This window comes from Stenella coeruleoalba, assembly GCF_951394435.1.
Source record: "Stenella coeruleoalba genome assembly, chromosome: 7".
NCBI classification, from domain to species: domain Eukaryota; kingdom Metazoa; phylum Chordata; class Mammalia; order Artiodactyla; family Delphinidae; genus Stenella; species Stenella coeruleoalba.
In genome coordinates, this window is record NC_137153.1 from 84,436,929 (window position 1) to 84,457,198 (window position 20,270).

At 42.2% G+C, this 20,270-nt stretch overlaps 1 protein-coding gene and 1 long non-coding RNA gene across 2 annotated transcripts in view; one reads left to right on the top strand and one right to left on the bottom strand.

The window, feature by feature from the left end:
* Nucleotides 1-20,270, top strand: part of LOC307188551 — a 397,940-nt gene that overhangs the window by 54,463 nt on the left and 323,207 nt on the right. The gene's annotated exons all lie outside the window — the stretch shown is intronic.
* On the bottom strand, nt 13,311-19,619 carry LOC307189334 (spermatogenesis-associated protein 31D4-like; the record flags this gene model as incomplete). The annotated part of the gene is made up of 4 exons (XM_079927339.1): nt 13,311-17,706; nt 17,992-18,052; nt 18,629-18,674; nt 19,422-19,619. The coding sequence occupies 4 exons, from the start codon at nt 19,617-19,619 to the stop codon at nt 13,431-13,433; spliced, it is 4,581 nt and encodes a 1,526-aa protein (XP_079783465.1). The 3' UTR covers nt 13,311-13,430.

The window sequence follows — 20,270 nt, forward strand, 5'->3', positions numbered from 1 at the left end:
CTCTAAGTTCCTTCATCTGTAAAATAGAACTAATAAAAATAATTATCTTTCAGAATTCTTCTGAGGACTAAATGAGAAATTACATTGAAAAATGTTTTTAAATATGAAGCGCTATATATACATATATATACATGTATATATATGTGTGTGTGTGTGTGTATATATATATATATATATATATATATATATATATATATAAAATGCAAAAAGTAGAAGAGCTCAAAGGCCAAATAAATGTAGCTGAAGTTTACTCTGGGATGGCTATGGAGAACTTATCTTTTGCTCATAAATATCCTGAATTTCAAAGAGCTTTCTGTCTTATATGAATATTAATTGAATACTATGAATAGCTGAAGCCCCTGATGGAAAGTAACAAATGACATGAGAAAATTACAAGCAAAGATTTTAAGAGAACCAAGGTTATTGGGAGGGCTTCTTAAAGTGTATTTTTTTAAAATAAAATTTATTTATTTATTTATTTATTTTTGGCTGCATTGGGTCTTCATTGCTGCACGCTGGCTCTCTCTAATTGCAGTGAGCAGGGGCTACTCTTTGTTGTGGTGCACGGGCTTCTCATTGTGGTGGCTTCTCTTGTTGCGGAGCACGGGCTCTAGGTGTGCGGGCTTCAGTGGTTGTGGCACGTGGGCTCAGTAGTTGTGGCTCGTGGACTCTACAGTGCAGGCTCAGTAGTTGTGGTACACAGGCTTAGTTGCTCTATGGCATGTGGGTTCTTCCCAGACCAGGTCTCGAACCTGTGTCCCCTGTATTGACAGGCGGATTCTTAACCACTGTGCCACCAGGGAAGTCCTGGGAGGGCTTCTTTGTGAGGCAGTACTTTCCCAGGCAGTTTAAAGTGGGCTTCTAAATACTGGCTGGATTTCAACAGGTGAAGATGCCAATGGGAGGTAGGAAGACATTCCAGACACTGGGATGGATGTGAATAGAGCTCAGTAGGTGAAGGTGTTGAGCAAAAGAAAGAGAACTATGGTTTGTGATGATAGCAGTCCTGAGATCCCTTGTTTGGGAATTCTAGGAGCGGATTATAAATTAGAAGGAAGGAAAGAATGAAGGTGCAAGAAGAGAGGCAAATGTGATAAGAAATGAGAGGAATGGGAGCCCAAGAGTGTGGGTAAGGGTTGCCAAATAATAAAATAAAGATCAAAAGGACTTTAAAAAACAAAAATGAGTCTGTTTGTCAGACAGAGAACACACACCAGTGAAAAAATTCACTGAAGTGAACACGGAGGGGGAAATGTGTTATAAAGGGGGTTTCATGTGGTTATGCTAAGGATTGAAAACTAGCACTCTCGGTAGGATAGAATGTTCTTTTGTATGTGCTTTTCATTGGTCAGTTTGCTGTTTAAATTCTCCCAAGCATAGTGCTGAAATGCTGTCTAGTGTCCCTAAGCACAAGAAGGCTGTGATGTGCCTTATGGAGAAAATACATATGTTAGGTGAGCCTCATTCAGGCATAAGTTATAGTCCTGTTGGTCATGAGTTCAACATTAGTGAATCAACAATACCGTATGTATTAAATAAGGTGTCTTTAAGCAGTAACAGACGTAAAACAAGGTTATGTGTTGATTGGTTGACAAAAATGTTGTGACCAGAGGCTCACAGTAACCTAATCCTGTATTTCCCTTAGGGGCAATGGTTCAATATTTACCAATATAGTAATTGTGGTGACTTTATAGAACATAATTACTGCGAATAATGAGAATAGAATATATTTTCTCTTTTTCTGTGGGTCGCTTTTTCATTTTCCTGATGGTGTGCTTTAAAGCATGATTGTTTTTAATTTTGATGAAGTCCAGTCTATTTTTTTTCTTTCATTGCTCATGCTTTTGGTGTCATATCTAAGAATCCTTTGCCAAATTCAGTGCCATAAAGATTTTACCCCCATGTTTTCTTCTAAGAGTTTTATAGTTTTAGCTCCTACATTTAGGTCTTTGATCCATTTTGAGTTAATTTTTTGATATGATGTAAAGTAAGGGTTCAGTTTCATCCTTTTGTGTGCGGTTATCTAGTTGTTCCACACCCTTTGTTTGAAAAGACTATTCTTTCCCCATTGAATGCTCTTGGCACTGTTGCTAAAGATCAGTAGACCATAAATGTAAGGGTTCATTTCTGAACTCTCAGTTCTTTTCCATTGATACATATGTTTATTCTTATGCCAGTACCAAAATGTCTTATTTACTGTTGCTTTGTAGTAAGTTTTGAAATCAGAAAGCACAAATCCTACTTTGTTCTTCTTATTTAAGATTATTTTGGCTATCCTGGGTACCGTGAAATTCCATATGAATTTTAGAATCAGCTTGTCAATTTTCAAAGAAGTCAGCTAGGATTCTGATGAGGATTGCACTGAACCTATAAAGCAGTTTGGGGAGTATTACCATCTTAACAATGTTGAGCCTTCCTATTCATGAACATGGGATATTTTCTCCACTTACCTAGATTTTTTTTACTATCTTTCAGCACTGTTTTAGAATTTTTAGTATATAAGTTTTACACTTCTTAAATTTATTCCTAAGTATTTTTAAAAATTCCATTTCCCAATTGTTCATTGCAGTCCATCCACTCTTAATTGTTTATAAAATCTTTTTTTTTTTTTGGTACGCAGGCCTCCCACTGCCGCGGCCCTCCCACTGCCACGGCCCCTCCCACCGCGGAGCACAGGCTCCGGACGCGCAGGCCCAGCGGCCATGGCTCACGGGCCCAGACGCTCCGTGGCATGTGGGATCCTCCCAGACTGGGGCACAAACCCACATACCCTGAATCGGCAGGCAGACTCCCAGCCACCGCACCACCAGGGAAGCCCTGTTTAAATATCTTAATCATGCCCTGTTGTTTTATGCCTCTAGACCCTCAAAAATACTGTTCCCTCAGCTTGGAAAATCTCCCCACCCCCAGTCTCACTGTTGAATTCTTAGGTGTCGCTCAAGATTTAGTTCTTCTATGAAGGATTCTATGATTCTTTCCGCTATTTTTCTTTTTTTAAAAAAAGGACAAAGGAATTAGAAGTGGATTATGGGTTTTTTAAAAAAATCAAATATGAGTATTAAGGTAGCCTAGTTCAGTGGTTAAGAGGATAGATTTTTGATCAGACACAGTAGAAGTGGGTCCGAATCCGATTTCTACTATCACCTTTGATTTTTGGGCAATTACTTAACCTCGCTGAACCTCAGTTTTCTTATCTATTAAATGAGGGAAAGGTGTGCACTTCTTGAATCAAATTACCTTACTGCACAGGCTGTTGAGAGTATTATATGTGTTAATATAGGTAAAGCATTTAGAACAGTTCCTGGCCCATAGTAAGTCCTAATTATTTTTATCTACCCATTTCTGAAACCCATGCTATTTTCACCAGTCCATACTGTTCTTATAAACTGTGCTTGATAAATATTTGTAACTGGAAAAGCCATGGCGATGGTTATGGTAGCAGTTATGGTGGCAGATATTTCAGCTGGAACTCAGTCTTTTTTTTTTTAATTTTTAAATTTAATTTAATTTATTTTTTTACACAGCAGGTCCTCATTAGTCATCAATTTTATACACATCAGTGTATATATGTCAATCCCAATCGCCCAGTTCATCACACTACCACACCCAACCCCGTGCCGCTTTCTACCTTGGTGTCCATACGTTTGTTCTCTACATATGTGTCTCAATTTCTGCCCTTCAAACTGGTTCATCTGTACCATTTTTCTGTGTTCCACATATATGCGTTAATATACTGTATTTGTTTTTTTCTTTCTGACTTACTTCACTCTGTATGACAGTCTCAAGGTCCATCCACATCTCAACAAATGACCCAATTTCGTTCGTTTATATGGCTGAGTAATATTCCATTGTATATATGTACCACATCTTCTTTAGCCATTCGTCTGTCGATGGACATTTAGGTTGCTTCCATGACCTGGCTATTGTAAATAGTGCTGCAGTGAACATTGGGGTGCATGTGTCTTTTTGAATTATGGTTTTCTCTGGGTATATGCCCAGTAGTGGGATTGCTGTGTCATGGTAATTCTCTTTTTAGTTTTTTAGGGAACCTCCATACTGTTCTCCATTGTGGCTGTATCAATTTACATTCCCACCAACAGTGCAAGAGGGTTTCCTTTTCTCCACACCCTCTCCAGCATTTATTGTTTGTAGATTTTCTGATGATGCCCATTCTAACTGGTGTGAGGTGATACCTAATTGTAGTTTTGATTTGCATTTCTCTAATAATTAGTGATGTTGAGCAGCTTTTCATGTGCTTCTTGGCCATCTGTATGTCTTCTTTGGAGAAATGTCTATTTAGGTCTTCTGCCCATTTTTGGATTGGGTTGTTTGTTTCTTTAATATTGAGCTGCATGAGCTGTTTATATATTTTGGAAATTAATCCCTTATCCATTGATTCGTTTGCGAATATTTTCTCCCATTCTTAGGGTTGTCTTTTTGTCTTGTTTATGGTTTCCTTTGCTGTGCAAAAACTTTGAGGTTTCATTAGGTCCCATTTGTTTATTTTTGTTTTTATTTCCATTACTCTAGGAGGTGGATCAAAAAAGATCTTGCTGTGATTTATGTCAAAGAGTGTTCTTCCTATGTTTTCTTCTAAGAATTTTATAGTGTCCTGTCTTACATTTAGGTCTCTAATCCATTTTGAGTTTATTTTTGTGTATGGTGTTAGGGAGTGTTCTAATTTCATTCTTTTACATGTAGCTGTCCAGTTTTCCCAGCACCACTTATTGAAGAGACTGCCTTTCCTCCATTGTATATCCTTGCCTCCTTTGTCATAGATTAGTTGACCATAGGTGCGTGGGTTTATCTCTGGGCTTTGTATCTTGTTCCATTGATCTATGTTTCAGTTTTCATGCCAGTACCGTATTATCTTGATTATTGTAGCTTTGTAGTATAGTCTGAAGCCAGGGAGTCTGATTCCTCCAGTTCCATTTTTTTCCCTCAAGACTGCTTTGGCTATTCGGCGTCTTTTGTGTTTCCATACAAAGTTTAAGATTTTTTGTTCTAGTTCCGTAAAAAATGCCATTGGTAATTTGATAGGGATTGCATTGAATCTGTAGATTGCTTTGGGTAGTATAGTCATTCTTACAGTATTGATTCTTCCAATCCCAGAACATGGTATATCTCTCCATCTGTTGGTATCATCTTTAATTTCTTTCATCAGTGTCTTATAGTTTTCTGCATACAGGTCTTTTGTCTCCTTAGGTAGGTTTATTCCTAAGTATTTTATTATTTTTGTTGCAGTGGTAAATGGGAGTGTTTCCTTAATTTCTCTTTCAGATTTTTCATCATTAGTGTAGAGGAATGCAAGAGATTTCTGTGCATAAATTTTGTATCCTGCAACTTTACCAAATTCATTAATTAGCTCTAGTAGTTTTCTGGTGGCATCTTTAGGATTCTCTATGTATAGTATCACGTCATCTGCAAACAGTGACAGTTTTACTTCTTCTTTTCCAATTTGTATTCTTTTTATTTCTTTTTCTTCGCTGATTGCCGTGGGTACGACTTCCAAAACTATGTTGAATAATAGTGGTGAGAGTGGACATCCTTGTCTTATCCTGATCTTAGAGGAAATGCTTTCAGCTTTTCACCTTGAGAATGATGTTTGGTGTGGGTTTTGTTGTATATGGCCTTTATTTTGTTGAGGTAGATTCCCTCTATGCCCACTCTCTGGAGAGTTTTTACCATAAATGGGTGTTGAATTTTGTCGAAAGCTTTTTCTGCATCTATCGAGATGATCATATGGTTTTTATTCTTCAATTTGTTAATATGGTGTATCACATTGATTGATTTACATATACTGTAGAATGCCTGCATCTCTGGGATAAATCCCACTTGATCATAGTGTATGATCCTTTTAATGTGTTGTTGGATTCTGTTTGCTAGCATTTTGTTGAGGATTTTTGCATCTATATTCATCAGTGATATTGGTCTGTAATTTTCTTTTTTGTAGTACCTTTGCCTGCTTTTGGTATCAGGGTGATGGTGGCCTCATGGAATGAGTTTGGGAGTGTTCCTTCCACTGCAGTTTTTTGGAAGAGTTTGAGAAGGATGAGTGTTAGCTCTTCTGTAAATGTTTGATAGAATTCGCCTGTGAAGCCATCTGGTCCTGGACTTTCGTTTGTTGGAAGATTTTAAATCACAGTTTCAATTTCATTACCTGTGATTGGTCTGTTCATATTTTCTATTTTTTTCTGGTTCAGTCTTGGAAGGTTATACCTTTCTAGGAATTTGTCCATTTCTTCCAGGTTGTCCATTTTTTTGGCATAGAGTTGCTTGTAGTAGTCTCTCAGAATGCTTTGTATTTCTGTGATGTCTGTTGTAACTTCTCCTTTTTCATTTCTAATTTTATTGATTTGAGTCCTCTCCCTCTTTCTTGATAAGTCTGGCTAATGGTTTAGCAATTTTGTTTATCTTCTCAAAGAACCAGCTTCTAGTTTTATTGATCTTTGCTATTGTTTTCTTTGTTTCTATTTCATTTATTTGGGCTGTGATCTTCATGATTTCATTCCTTTTGCTAACTTTGGGTTTTGTCTGTTCTTCTTTGTCTAGTTACTTTAGGTGTAAGGTTAGATTGTTTATTTGAGATTTTTCTTGTTTCTTGAAGTAGGCTTGTGAAGCTATAAACTTCCCTCTTAGAACTGCTTTTGCTGTATCCCATAGGTTTTGGATTGTTGTGTTTTCATTGTCATTTGTCTCCAGGTATTTTTTGATTTCCTCTTTGATTTCTTCAGTGATCTCTTATTTATTTAGTAACATATTGTTTAGCCTCCATGTGTTTGTTTTTTTTATGTTTTTTTCCCTGTAATTCATTTCTAACTCATAGTGTTTTGGTCAGAAAAGATGCCTGATATGATTTCAATTTTCTTAGAATTACTGTGGCTTAATTTATGATACAAGATGTGATCTATCCTGTAGAATGTTCCATGCTTACTTGAGAAGAAAGTGTGATGTGCTGTTTTTGGATGGAATGTTATATGAATATCAATTAAATCTATCTGGTCTATTAAGTCATTTAAAGGTTCTGTTTCCTTATTTATTTTCATTTTGGATGATCTGTCCATTGGTGTAAGTGAGGTGTTAAAGTCCCCAGTATTATTGTGTTACTGTCGATTTCCTTTTTTATAGTTGTTAGCAGTTGCCTTATGTATTGAGGTGCTCCTATGTTGGGTGCATATATATTTATAATTGTTATGCCTTCTTCTTGGATTGATCCCTTGATCATTATGCACTGTCCTTCCTTGTCTCTTGTAACATTCTTTATTTTAAAGTCTATTTTATCTGATATGAGTATTGCTACTCCAGCTTTCTTTTGATTTCCATTTGCATGGAATAACTTTTTCCATTGTCTCACTTTCATTCTGAATGTGTCCCTAGGTCTGAAGTGGGTCTCTTGTAGACAGCATATAGATGTGTCTTATTTTTGTATCCATTCAGCAAGCCTGTGTATTTTGGTTGGAGCATTTAATCCATTCACATTTAAGGTAACTATTGATATGTATGTTCCCATGACCATTTTCTTAATTGTTTTGGGTTTGTTTATGTAGGTCCTTTTCTTTTCTTGTGTTTGCCACTTAAAGAAGTTCCTTTAGCATTTGTTGTAGAGCTGGTTTGGTGGTGCTGACTTTTCTTAGCTTTTGCTTGCCTGTAAAGCTTTGGATTTCTCCATCAAATCTGAATAAGATCATGCTGGGTAGAGTAATCTTAGTTGTAGGTTCTTCCCTTTCATCACTTTAAATATATCATGCCACTCCCTTCTGGCTTGTAGGGTTTCTGCTGAGAAATCAGCTGTTAACCTATGAGAGTTCCCTTGTATATTATCTGTCGTTTTTCCCTTGCTGCTTTCAATAGTTTTTCTTTGTCTTTAATTTTTGCCAGTTTGATTACTGTGTTTTTCGGTGTGTTTCTCCTTCGGTAAATCCTGTATGGGACTCTCTGTGCTTCCTGGACTTGGGTGGCTATTTCCTTTCCCATGTTAGGGAAGTTTTTGACTATAATCTCTTCAGATATTTTCTCACGTCCTTTCTCTCTCTCTTCTTCTTCTGGGACCCCTATAATGCAAATGTTGTTGCATTTAATGTTGTCCCAGAGGTCTCTTAGGCTGTCTTCATTTGTTTTCATTCTTTTTTCTTTATTCTGTTCCACAGCAGTGAATTCCACCATTCTGTCTTCCAGGTCACTTATCCGTTCTTCTGCCTCAGTTATTCTGCTATTGATTCCTTTTAGTGTAGTTCTCATTTCATTTATTGTATTGTTTATCTCTGTTTGTTTGTTCTTTAGTTCTTCTATATCTTTATTAAACATTTCTTGCATCTTCTCGATCTTTGCCTCCATTCTTTTTCTGAGGTCCTGGATCATCTTCACTATCATTATTCTGAATTCTTTTTCTGGAAGGTTGCCTATCTCCACTTCATTTAGTTCTTTTTCTGGGGTTTTATCTTGTTCCTTCATCTGGTATATACCCCTCTGCATTTTCATCTTGTCTGTCTTTCTCTGAATGTGGTTTTTGTTCCACAGGCTGCAGGATTGTAGTTCTTCTTGCTTCTGCTGTCTACCCTCTGATGGATGAGGCTCTCTAAGAGGCTTGTGCAAGTTTCCTGATGGGAGGGACTGGTGGTGGGTAGAGCTGACTGTTGCTCTGGTGGGCAGAACTCAGTAAAAATTTAATGTGCTTGTCTGCTGATGGGTATGGCTGGCTTCCCTCCCTGTTGGTTGTTTGGCCTGAGGCAACCGAACACTGGAGCCTACCTGGGCTGTTTTGTGTGGCTAATGGCAGACTCTGGGAGGGCTCACGCCAAGGAGTACTTTCCAGAACTTCTACTGCCAGTGTCCTTGTCCCCACGGTGAGCCACAGCCACCCCCTGCCTCAGCAGGAGACCCTCCAACACTAGGAGGTAGGTCTGGTTCAGTCTCCCCTGGGGTCACTGCTCCTTCCCCTGGGTCCCAATGCGCACAGTACTTTGTGTGTGCTGTCCAAGAGTGGAGTCTCTGTTTCCTGCAGTCCTGTTGAAGTCCTGCAATCAAATCCCAGTACCCTTCAAAGTCTGATTCTTTAGGAATTCCTCCTCCCGTTGCCAGACCCCCAGGTTTGGAAGCCTTACATGGGGCTCAGAACATTCCCTCCAGTGGGTGGACTTCTGTGGTATAAGTGTTCTCCAGTCTTCGAGTCACCTACCCACCAGTTATGGGATTTGATTTTACTGTGTTTGCACCCCTCCTACCATCTCATTGTGGCTTCTCCTTTGTCTTTGGATGTTGGGTATCTTTTTTGATGAGTTCTAGTGTCTTTCTGTCGATGATTGTCCAGCAGCTAGTTGTGATTCTGGTGTTCTTGCAAGAGGGAGTGAGAGTACATCCTTCTACTCCGCCATCTTGCTTCCTAATCCTGGAACTCAGTCTTAAAGGAGAAAATCAAATGTATTCCTTTTCTAATTAAAGTATCAGGATAATACCCAATTACCTTATCATAAGCCAAATGTCAAACTTTTCCAACCATCCTCTGAGAACTGCCTTATTGGAAATCATTGCTCTTTCATTAAATACACTTTTATGCTACAATTTGTTGATTTTTTAATTATCCGCTGTACTGAGAATTCAAATGGCTACTATAAGCCAGTAAAATCTACAGAGTATAAATGCTTTGAGGTCTAGTTCTGAGTAATATTCACTTTCCATGAATACCTTAGCACCTAGTAGTACCATAGGTACAGTGAGATTAAAACTTGTGATGATAATTTAAGTAAAGAGCCATAGATATAAAATTCTTAGAATTTTCTCAAGAGCATATAATTTGAAAGTGTATTGGAAAATGTACCTTTTCATAAAGAAAATCCAATTTCTTTCCTGGTTTAATAATCATCTCATTTTTTCAGTAAACTCAGGACCTAAGAAGATTTTCTATGTTGCTCTGCAAATGAGCAAGTTCCTGCAAAAATTATAACCAATTAAGCTCATTTATAAAATATTTTTTAACATCTTTATTGAGGTATAATTGCTTTACAATGGTGTGTTAGTTTCTGCTTTATAACAAAGTGAATCAGTTATACATATACATATGTTCCCATATGTCTTCCCTCTTGCATCTCCCTCCCTCCCACCCTCCCTATCCCACCCCTCCAGGCTGTCACAAAGCACCGAGCTGATATCCCTGTGCCATGCGGCTGCTTCCCACTAGCTATCTACCTTACGTTTGTTAGTGTATATATGTCCATGCCTCTCTCTCGCCCTGTCACAGTAAAATATTTTTGATTTACACTGACTGTGTGTGATTTATACCAAGAGCTATCAAAAATGACTTTGCCTGTTTTTTGGACAGCGTACCATAAGAATGTGCCAAAAGGGGTCTTAGCATTATGTGCGACAAATGTTGTGCAACATGTACTTTAGAAATCACCTCAAACAACTTTGAGTTTGGAAGCAAATTTCAATGTAGCATGTCCAATGTATTCATGAATTCAGTAAATATAGATAAACATTTGTCCACCATTTTTTTTGGTCCGTGTTTTTGTAAAAACTAGGACACTAGTCTTACACCTTTGTAGTTTGCTAGAGCCCCATGGGCTATAAATTATAGATTGTATTTATGTAAACCAGTTGAGCTTATACTCTCCTACAGTACCACACCACTGGGAGCTTGAATCTTGTGAGTGGTATAACCAGTGTAAGTGAAGATTCATTCACTTCCTCCTCTGCTACTCATGCTCACTCATGTACACATTTAGGTCCCTAGTCTCTTTGCTCTCAAGATGTCTTTATTCACCCGGACATCATTTCCTATGACATTTTTTCTTTTCTTGTCCAAAGGCTAATTTTACAATGATCATGTTAAGTCAATTCTTGATAAGTGTTTGTGTGCCTAATGCTATTTCTTACTGGGGTATTATTGGCAGTGAAGAATTAGATCATTAGGTTTTGCCTTACATTTATTTTTGCATCTGGAACAGACTCTGGGATTTCTGTCATGTAGATTTCTTACATTCATTCATGTATTCATTCAGTCAGTCTCCCATCACAAACAGTTACTGTTGTATACTTAGTACCAGGCATTTCTGCAGGGCTCTGAAGACACATTGATAAATGAGAGAGGTCCTATTTTGTTTAGTTAGTTGCTTAACTCGAGGGGCCTGTTTTCCTACTAGACTGTACATATTATGAAGGTAGAGACCGTGTTTGTTTTGTTTCTCCTGTATCTTGTTCTTGATACTGTCACTTAATAAATAATTGTTGGTTAAATGAGTTGACAGCCCATGGAGAATTACTCAATTTTATATATTTTAAAGACTGAAAAAGGAAAACAGTTATTCTGTAATTTATTAGGAGGAAGGGCAAATTGGGCCTTAAAATGAAATTAATCTTATACATATTCATTTGTTAAACTCCACAGTTATCTTTGGTAGAACACTTGGAAAAGAATATTAGAGCTGTGAGTGTCTTTGTAATCAACTAGGAAAGTCTCTCCCGCCTTTCGAGCTAGGCTAGAAAAATTAAGGGGATCACCTATGGTCCTGCAGTTGTCATGCAGTAGATCTGGGACTTACCCCAGGTTTTAAGAGTGTCAGATCTCTGATCATCTTATCACTATGACACTGTGTGAGGAGCACTTCAAGATAGTGATTCTTTGTTTTCTACTTTAGCCTTTAGACATCAGGGTGAAATTATAGCACCCTAGATAAAGATCTTAACCCTGGAGAAACTTCCTTAAGCAAATCAGGATAATCAAATGTGGCAGATGTTAGTTGGCATCACGTTTCAGGAAAAATAACTTGAGTTGGCTGAGTCCTAGAGCTTATACTTGTCTCTTGCATGAAAATGTTGCATGAAAATGTGTTGGGGCTTTGACATGTGTGGCAACCAATTCTCAAAGGAGTGAGTCACACCTCCTCCTACTCTGCAACTGTCATTGCTGGCTTCAGGCAAAAGGTTGGAAACACTGTAGTCATGTGGCTTGGCTTGCTGGGAGAGAAGAGGCCATGAGCCAGGAGAAGGCAGCACTAGAGGTAAGTCAGGAAGAATATGGGACAAAATGAGAGTAAAAATGGAACCCCAGAGAAGGGGACTGACCATTGAACATAAAATCCAAGAAGGAATGAGGCTAATCTAGAGCATTTTTAAAGATCTGTCAGCTTTAATTCTTGCAAAGAGGAAAGGGAGATAAAATCTTGAAGATGCTCAGTAGAGAGAAAGGATTTGAGTGGGTTGCATTAGCCAATGAAATTTTTTTCAGGCCAATAAAAGAGAACAGGAATGGGATGGGTAAATTGATTCTAGACCGAAAACTGGGAAACAAGTTAGAACACCTCTTAGGGAATAGTGCTTTGGGTTGGCTTTCACTGGATGGTATCTTGGGAGTGCCTGGCCATCCCTCTTTCAGCCAGAAGCAGTAAACTCATTCCAGTCTTGCTGCTTGTGCGGCATACTGCTAGGCTACTTCACCAAGTTCCTTGCTGGTTCTAGGGTGGGGTTATGACACAGGTATTCATGCCAAATAGCTAAGATATGGCTATGGGAACTGACTATATAGTACAAATAATAATCCTGAAATGTTTTAGTTTGAGGTTACCATGGCTACTGTTTATGAGGTCACCTGAGTTGGGATCTTGTGGGAAGGTATGAATTTTTGAAATAAAAAAGAAAACTGTGCACAAAGAGAGAAAGTAGTAATGGCAGTCTAACTGCCATGGAGTGAGGTGGATGAGGGTAATGGAAGAGGGGTGAACAACTAGAAGGCAGCTGCTACTCATATTCAGAGGTAGCTGCGCTCCATTTCAGGCAGGAGCATATATTTTTGAGTAGGAGTGGCACATATATATGACTTTCCTGTGAGAAAGGAGCCAGAATTGTGAGACTGGGCACATAACATAAAAGTTCCTGGACCCTACGGCAACTAGCCCAGGGTCCAGCAGAGCAACACCTCCGCCCAAATAGTGCCATTCAGGGTTCAGCCCCCTGTAGGAGCCTCTGGTCACTGAGTTCTAAATAACGATTAAGCTGTTGTTTCTTCTTCAGCATTATTTTCAGAAAGTATACCTGTCCTTAACGCTCCTCAGGTATAAAAGACCTATCTTCCCTACTTCTCTAATGGATATAAAGCGTTCAGTGAGGGGGGAGATGTGGGCTGCTATACATTTTCATTAAGGCTAAGCTAAGCGGCAGAAGACAAAGCCCATCTCCTCAAATTTCATCAGGGAGGAAATGGGCTTTGGGGCGGGGGGTGGGGTGGCGGGGTTCAGCAAGAACTCCAGAGGACTGGTCACCTTTTAGCCAAAGCCAAAGGAAGCAATCGGTAAGAGCTGAACTATCTCCTTCCTTTCCCTTACACATAAGCCCTGAGTTACCCAAAACCCATGCCCCCAACACAGTACACAGAAAAGATACACTATTATTAGATAACTATTTATTTGGGAGAATCAATAATCTCCACAAGGAAGGAGTTATTTCTGGATGGGAAGTCTTCCTCCCTGGGAATTCTGGAGAATTGTTTTCTGTCTAAAGAGTAGAGACCGATGTCCAAACACAGTGCCTTCAGCAGTGCTGAGAGCAGCCGTGGGTGCCTGGCCAGCTTGACGCCTGTGGGTGGGGCTTGGATGGGGCACAGGCTCCCCGTGGGACACTGGTGGGAGATGTCTGTGACATAGTTGCTGGTCCTTGAATGCCACAACTTTCTGGGGGTGTCTCTTCTTATCTCTGATCTGTCTTGTACTTGGAGGATAACTCTGGCCAGCAAAGGTAGGACTTGATATTTGATGGCAGGACTTGATATTTGTCACTTTACAGGAGGGAGCCCTGTAGTTGACAGGATATCCCTGGACAGGCTCTGTCCGGACCTGCACTTCCGCCTTTTGGTGAGTTTTCCTCACCTGCACTGGGGGAGGACGGGGCCCTTGAGAGCAGGTGACATCAATTGCATGCTGACACCCCAGTTTCTCCTCTAGGAACTTCCCGTTGTCTGTCACGATTTTCTGAGCTTCAGTTGTCCCAGTAAAGGCAGCTTTACTTTTAACTAGGCCTCTGTTCTGCACAGTTGATATGGGGCTGCCCTTTTCCTGGGCATCTTCTTGACTTTCGTATTTTATCCCAGAATAAAGCCATTGCAAGAAGTGCATCATTCTTTTTCCGTTATGGCCTTCAGGAAGAGGCTGTCCCTTCTGTGATAGGGTCTGGGAAGACTTGCTCACACGTGTCTGCCCTAGTACCTTCTCCTGAGTAGGGAAACTCTTCCTCCTAAGTTGGGATGTCCCCAAGCCTTTATCCCCTCCATCAAGCTCTTTTGCCTTGGGCTCCAGAGGGCTCACTCTCTTTGCAGTTGGTGGGAAGTTCTTATCCTGCTTAGTGGCCCAAGGTTTCTGCTGCTGCTCCATCCTGATTCCTCTGTCCTCCAAATGGACATGCAGCACCTGGGAAGCTCCCATGTCCCCACCTGAGACACCTTGGGCATGAGTCAGTGAGGCCTCGTAAGTCAAGTTATCTGAAGCAAGGGATGTGTCAGTGGGTTGGCCTTGAGCCTGGCTATGCTCCCTGTTCTCCAGTTTAAAGTTTAACTCACGGAACAGTTGTTCTTTAAGGTCTAATGATTTAGGATCTTGGCGAACTGGTAATTTGGGTGGGGGGCTTCCAGTGGTCATGGTAGTTTCTGCTTTATTCTCATTCACATTTATCATTTGGGCGCTCCCTGGCTTGCTAGTTGTCACCATGTCACTAGTTTTTAATTGAAGAGGATCAGGCTCCTCAGCCGCGAATACCTCCCTAGACAATTTGGGCATGGAAACAGGTTCTGACTTCTCCACCTTTTTGCCCCGTTGCATTTCTCCTTTATCACTGGAACTCACACTCCTATGCTTCGGCTCATATCTGGCCCCAGCTTGCTTTGCAAGCAGCTTTTGGGGATATCTGTTGGCTAGTTGAGTCTGTCTAGGACCTGCTTTCCCTGTGATGGAGAGTGAAACAGACAGAGGAGTCTGTCTGGCATCCTTAATTCTCTGAACATCCTCTGCCAGCCTACGGTTGACATCAGAGCGTGATTGTCTCAGGACCCTCTGTCCTCCTTTGCCCACAGGTGAGGTGGCAGGGAGAGAACGATCCAGGACAGGGGCTGAATTTGTTGTTCCCGCTTTGTCTCCATGGAGAGAGTCAGAGCTTCCTCTAAAGGACTTGAAGCTCCCAGATTTGGAGTCTGCCTCAGAAATCACATTGGTTGAGGAGGGCAAGTTGGCATGAGACAAGGACTGGGATGAGGCATCTTTCAATTTAAAGATCTGTATGGATTCAAGGACCTTGCGGGGAAGGGCCCACAACATCCTCATACGAAACCTTTTAATATGGGCTTCCAGCATCTGTTGTGTACTGGAATCAACAAAAGTCAGGTCCTGGAAGGTATTCAGGGAGTAGGCCGCACCCACTGATGATGGCACACTTCTCTGTTTTGTTTGGGTGTGGGATTTCACAGAAAGAAGCAATGTTTGCTTGATAGCATGCCATGAATTATGCACAGTCCCAGGGAGCCGACCCTCATTTATTTCTCCAAACTTCTTGTTCAAATGTACTTTTAGGACATTTTGAAGTTGTCTCTGACCTAGACTCTCTGCTGACATCCTTGGATTTTTCTCTGAGAGACTCACCATCTGACTCTTTAGGTCTTTCTCAGAGTCATACCCCAGATCCTTACCTGAAGAGCTCTTTGGGTCATTCAACAGGTGATCTTTTGGGCCATTCTCTAGGCTGTGTCCCAGATCCTTCCCCACACCTTCCTCTAGCTGGAACATTTCTGAGCTCCTCTCATGGAAGCCTCCAGTTTGGCTCAATCCAACATTTCCATTTTTGCTACTCTGACCCTTAAACCCAGAGATCAGTGAGACTCCATTATTGCTCACCGACTCAGATGCCTCTGAAAAACCATTTGGAGGCAATATCAGTGACACAGACTCGTAGATTCTGCGGGGCAGGCCCCACCGGTGTTGGATGAGCCTCTTTCGAAGGTGATGCTCTAGTTTCTTCCGAACTTCATCACCGAGAGGAAACTCCCCAGGAAGGATGGAGATTGAAACATGGGCCTGGGGGGCCCGGTGGCGAGGAGTGTTAGGAGCTGATGGACAAAAGTCTTCCCAAGATCTTTGGACCACAGAGGGTAAACCCCACAAATTTTCCTGTTGTTTCTGCAAAATGTTCCATTCCAGCTGTTGAATTTCAGATGAGGAGAGAGACTCGGACTCATCCTGAGGTCTGTGGAAACTTTCTCCATAGGTCCTGATCTGGGGTAGAGGATCAGATGGTATGACTGGGAGTGGAGACTGAGGGTCGGCCTGGGACTGGACCTGAGTGAGAGGTAGGGGCTGAGATTGAGGCAGGGTTTGAGGCAAGGGCTCAGGCAAGGACAGAGGCAGGGGATCAGGAAGCACTGGTGATTCTTGGCCTGTGGAGGCATTCGAGTTTCTATTGAAAATAAAGATTGAGGAACTGTCAGCCAAGACATGAACAGCAGAGGGCAAGGACTCGCTGTGCAGAGACGGGAGACCCCAGAAGAACTGGATATGTTTTTGCTGTAAATGGTCCTCCAGGGTCTTAGGATATGGGGGCTGCTGACGCACATGCAGCTCCTCTGATTTGTCTCTGCTGCTCCAAAAGGGAAGGCAGACTGCCGAGTCATGCTTATCAGCAGTTGACTCTAACATTTTCCACGAAGAATTTCGTTGGTAGTCTGGCCTAAGTTGTTCTGGAAAAGAATCTTTTTCCTTTTCCTTTTCCTTGCACATCAGGAAATCCCTCCTCTTTTGGACTTGTCTCTCCAGGAGTGCCAGGACATCAGGGCTGAGAAATGAGAGGTTACCAGGCTCTACAAGGTTGGCTGCAGGGTCTCCCCCAAAAGAGGCCTCTGAAGAATGGAGGTCAAGAAACTCCTGATTGAAATCACATTGTGCCAACGTGGAAGGGAATGAGTCTTTGGCATGAGCTTGCCGCCAGGAGAAGTCTGCAATTGACAGGCTTGAATGCTCAGTGCCTCTGATTGTTGACACGCAAGTGGATAACCCACCAGAGCTATCTGGAGATAAGTTCTCCTGTTCTGGAGTCACAGATTGAGTCACAGATAAAGTGCACTCTGGCTGTGGTGAAAGAGACATCAGAGTTGGTGGTGCATGATGACAAGCAAAAGAATCGGGGTGATTCATTGCCTGGGCCAAATCTGATAGGGGATTGATATCTTGGGAAAGGGTGGGGTCAAGAGAGAAAACGGTATCCGGAGACAAAGTGGCCTCTCGTGGGAGAACAGGATCTGCTGTCTGAGTGTCATGTGGTAGGAGAGGGGGAAAGGCAAGGGGTTGGGGTGGGGAATAGTCCACTGGGAATTCGGAATCCAAGGAAGGAAAAGGCTCTGGTGCCAGAGAATGACCCAATGGGGAGGGTGAAAAAGAGTCAACTAAGGGGGTCATTGGGCTAGGGGAGAGAACGGAGGGGGGCAGTGGGGAAGGCTCAAGAAGAGAGGCTGGTGTTAGGTCTCTTGGAGGGACTGTTGAGAAGGCAACGGACAGAGTAAATGACGACTCAGTCACAGGAGCTGTGGAAGCCAAGGGGGACACAGAGGAAGCAGAATCTTCCAGGGCCCCTGGGAGTAGCAGCCGATTGATCTCAGCAGTTGCATTATTACACACCTCACAGAAGGGGTCTGGACATAAGAGCCGATGAATGCGGGTGTTGTCATCGTGCTGGCCCAGGAGGCTGCAGAAGACAGGAAGTACAAAGATGCAACCAGGACCAGAATAAGGAAAGGGGGACCTGCTGGCCTGGCAGCGGTGGGGTCATTTGAAGCCTGCGGCCCCTTCACATTGCTCCACATCCATGAGTTCACAACATGCTCAACAGCCCTCACCTCAAGGCCTTCATCACATACTCATTCCTGTGCTACCCCCTGCCATGACTACAGCAGGTTGCACTGAATCCCTGGAATTGCATAGAACATGCTAAGGAGGGATCAGGAAAGAAGGGGAAAGACTAGTTAGTCACCTTTTCAGAATAGAAATCAGCTTCGTTTTCTCCTCTATTTCTGTCTGGTGACATCTCCAACCTGAGAAACCAGGAGAGTGGGTTATATGTAATGAAGGTAGAAGCATAGGTATAATAAAGGAGTCCCCTTACGGGAAACCCTTGGGGTCTTAGACTCTGAAAGACCCAAGAATTAGTAGATGAGGTCAAATGGTCAACGATATTAACATGTGTATGTTGCTTCTTGTAAAGTACTTTCACATGCATTTTATCTCATGTGATGCTCAAAACCACCATGTGAAGCCCAGAGATCAGTGTTGCCTTAGAGAGGGATCTGATCATCCAGGAAGTCAAAGGACTTTTACAAAGTCAGGACACAGAAGTTCTGACTCTTGACATCTCACATGGCCACCTGTTGGGAAACACCCATTGCCCAGGTCCATCACTGGTTCATGCCCAGCGATGAGCAGAGCAGGGAATCTGAGCAGTGTCTCAGGCTCTGACTGCCCTCCCACAAGCCTCTCCTCTGAGAACTCTGGTTTCTGAGAGAAACTGTATCTAGCAGTTGACATCCTCAGAGATCAGGGACCTTGGATGTCATGGAAAAGGCAGGAAGGGTCACCCTTGGAGAGTTCAGCTGGGATAGGCAGAACCTTACCTTTCGGTGTTCCACCTTTCCTTCTCCTCTTGGCTCTGCCCTGACGCTGAGAACAAAAAGAAAAGAATGAAGGGCTGGGGCTCATTTCTCTCACTCCTCTCTAGGAAACTCAGATATTCATTACCCATGAATAATATGACTCTATTTTAATTAATAGAACTTTATGTTCCTTCCTTTTATCAATTTTAAAGGCTTAAAATGCTTTCGATTTTTTTCTTCTTTGACAAACTCAAAGAAGGACTTTTGTCTATGAGATCCACACTTGATATTCCCAGTCAGAAGTCATCTGCCCAAGGAGGGCATAGCATCTGAGGCCAACAGTCACGTCCATGTCCCTCAGATGGGACCCTGTATCCTGGAGCTCAGGCTCCAGCCTCTGCTCAGAGGCTCAGCATTGCTGCTCTGATCAGCCCAGCACAAAGGAAGGCGTTGTCGAGTGATGCCTGACGTGAGAATGTACTCATGATCAAGCAATGGGGAACTCTGTTCTCATGCAGAGATCCCACACTCTCTAAATAACCCAACCTAGGACCACAAAATTGCTGTTTGGGATTTTATCCTGGTGTCCTCCAAACACTCAGACGGGACATGGGCTTCAACTGGAAGCCTTAGTCCTCCCTGAACCCCTAGCCCTGCCTGGCTTCTTTCCCTAGGAGGATGATGTTCTATCCTCTCCTTGAAATTCCCACCTTAGGTGTCTCTCTGAGCCAACCAATCTCATTTTAAAATGTGGGAATAGAAATGAAAACAACAACAAAGAGTCTCTGTTGGGGGCTCACCCAGGGCTGCTTACCTTTCGGATGTCTTTGGTTTTACTGAAGGTAGGTGAAAATGGCAAGCTCACCAGGTACCACAGCAACAGAAGAAGCAACACCAACTCGCACAGGACGATGAGGTTTCGGTAAATATCCAAGGATGTTGAGTCACAGCTCAGATATGGGTCGATAACGCTGTTCAAAAATGAGAGAACATTCCATTCTCTGAATCCCATTTCTGAACCGCAAGACTGCCTGAACACACTGAGCACTGAGAGTGCGAGTGCAGTCCCAGGCCTGCATCACAGAGCACTGAAGAGTCACAAAGGGTTTCTGAGTGTGGGGGAGGGGACAACATGGAGAGGGTGTGTCCACAGCCCCTCCCCCACCCACCAGTCCAGCAGACCGTTCCGCCCCTGCTGGGCCTTCCAGGTCCCTCTGCCCTACCCTGCCATCCTATTTTCCAACTCCATCCTTTCATGGTTTCATATATTTACAGTAATGAAATTTTCTGCTTGTCCCATCTGTAACCCAGATACTACCTGGGTCCCCTTTACTGTTATTTTGTTTTATTCTTTTTTTTTTAACATCTTTATTGGGGTATAATTGCTTTACAATGGTGTGTTAGTTTCTGCCCCACAACAAAGTGAATCAGTCATACATAAACATATGTTCCCATATGTCCTCCCTCTTGCGTCTCCCTCTCTCCCACCGTCCCCATCCCACCCCTCCAGGCTGTCACAAAGCACCGAGCCAATATCCCCATGCCGTGCGGCTGCTTCCCACTAGCTATCTACCGTACTATGTTTGTTAGTGTGTATGTCATATGCCCATGACTCCCTCCCGCCCCGTCACAGCTCACCTCCCCCCCCCATAACCTCAAGTCC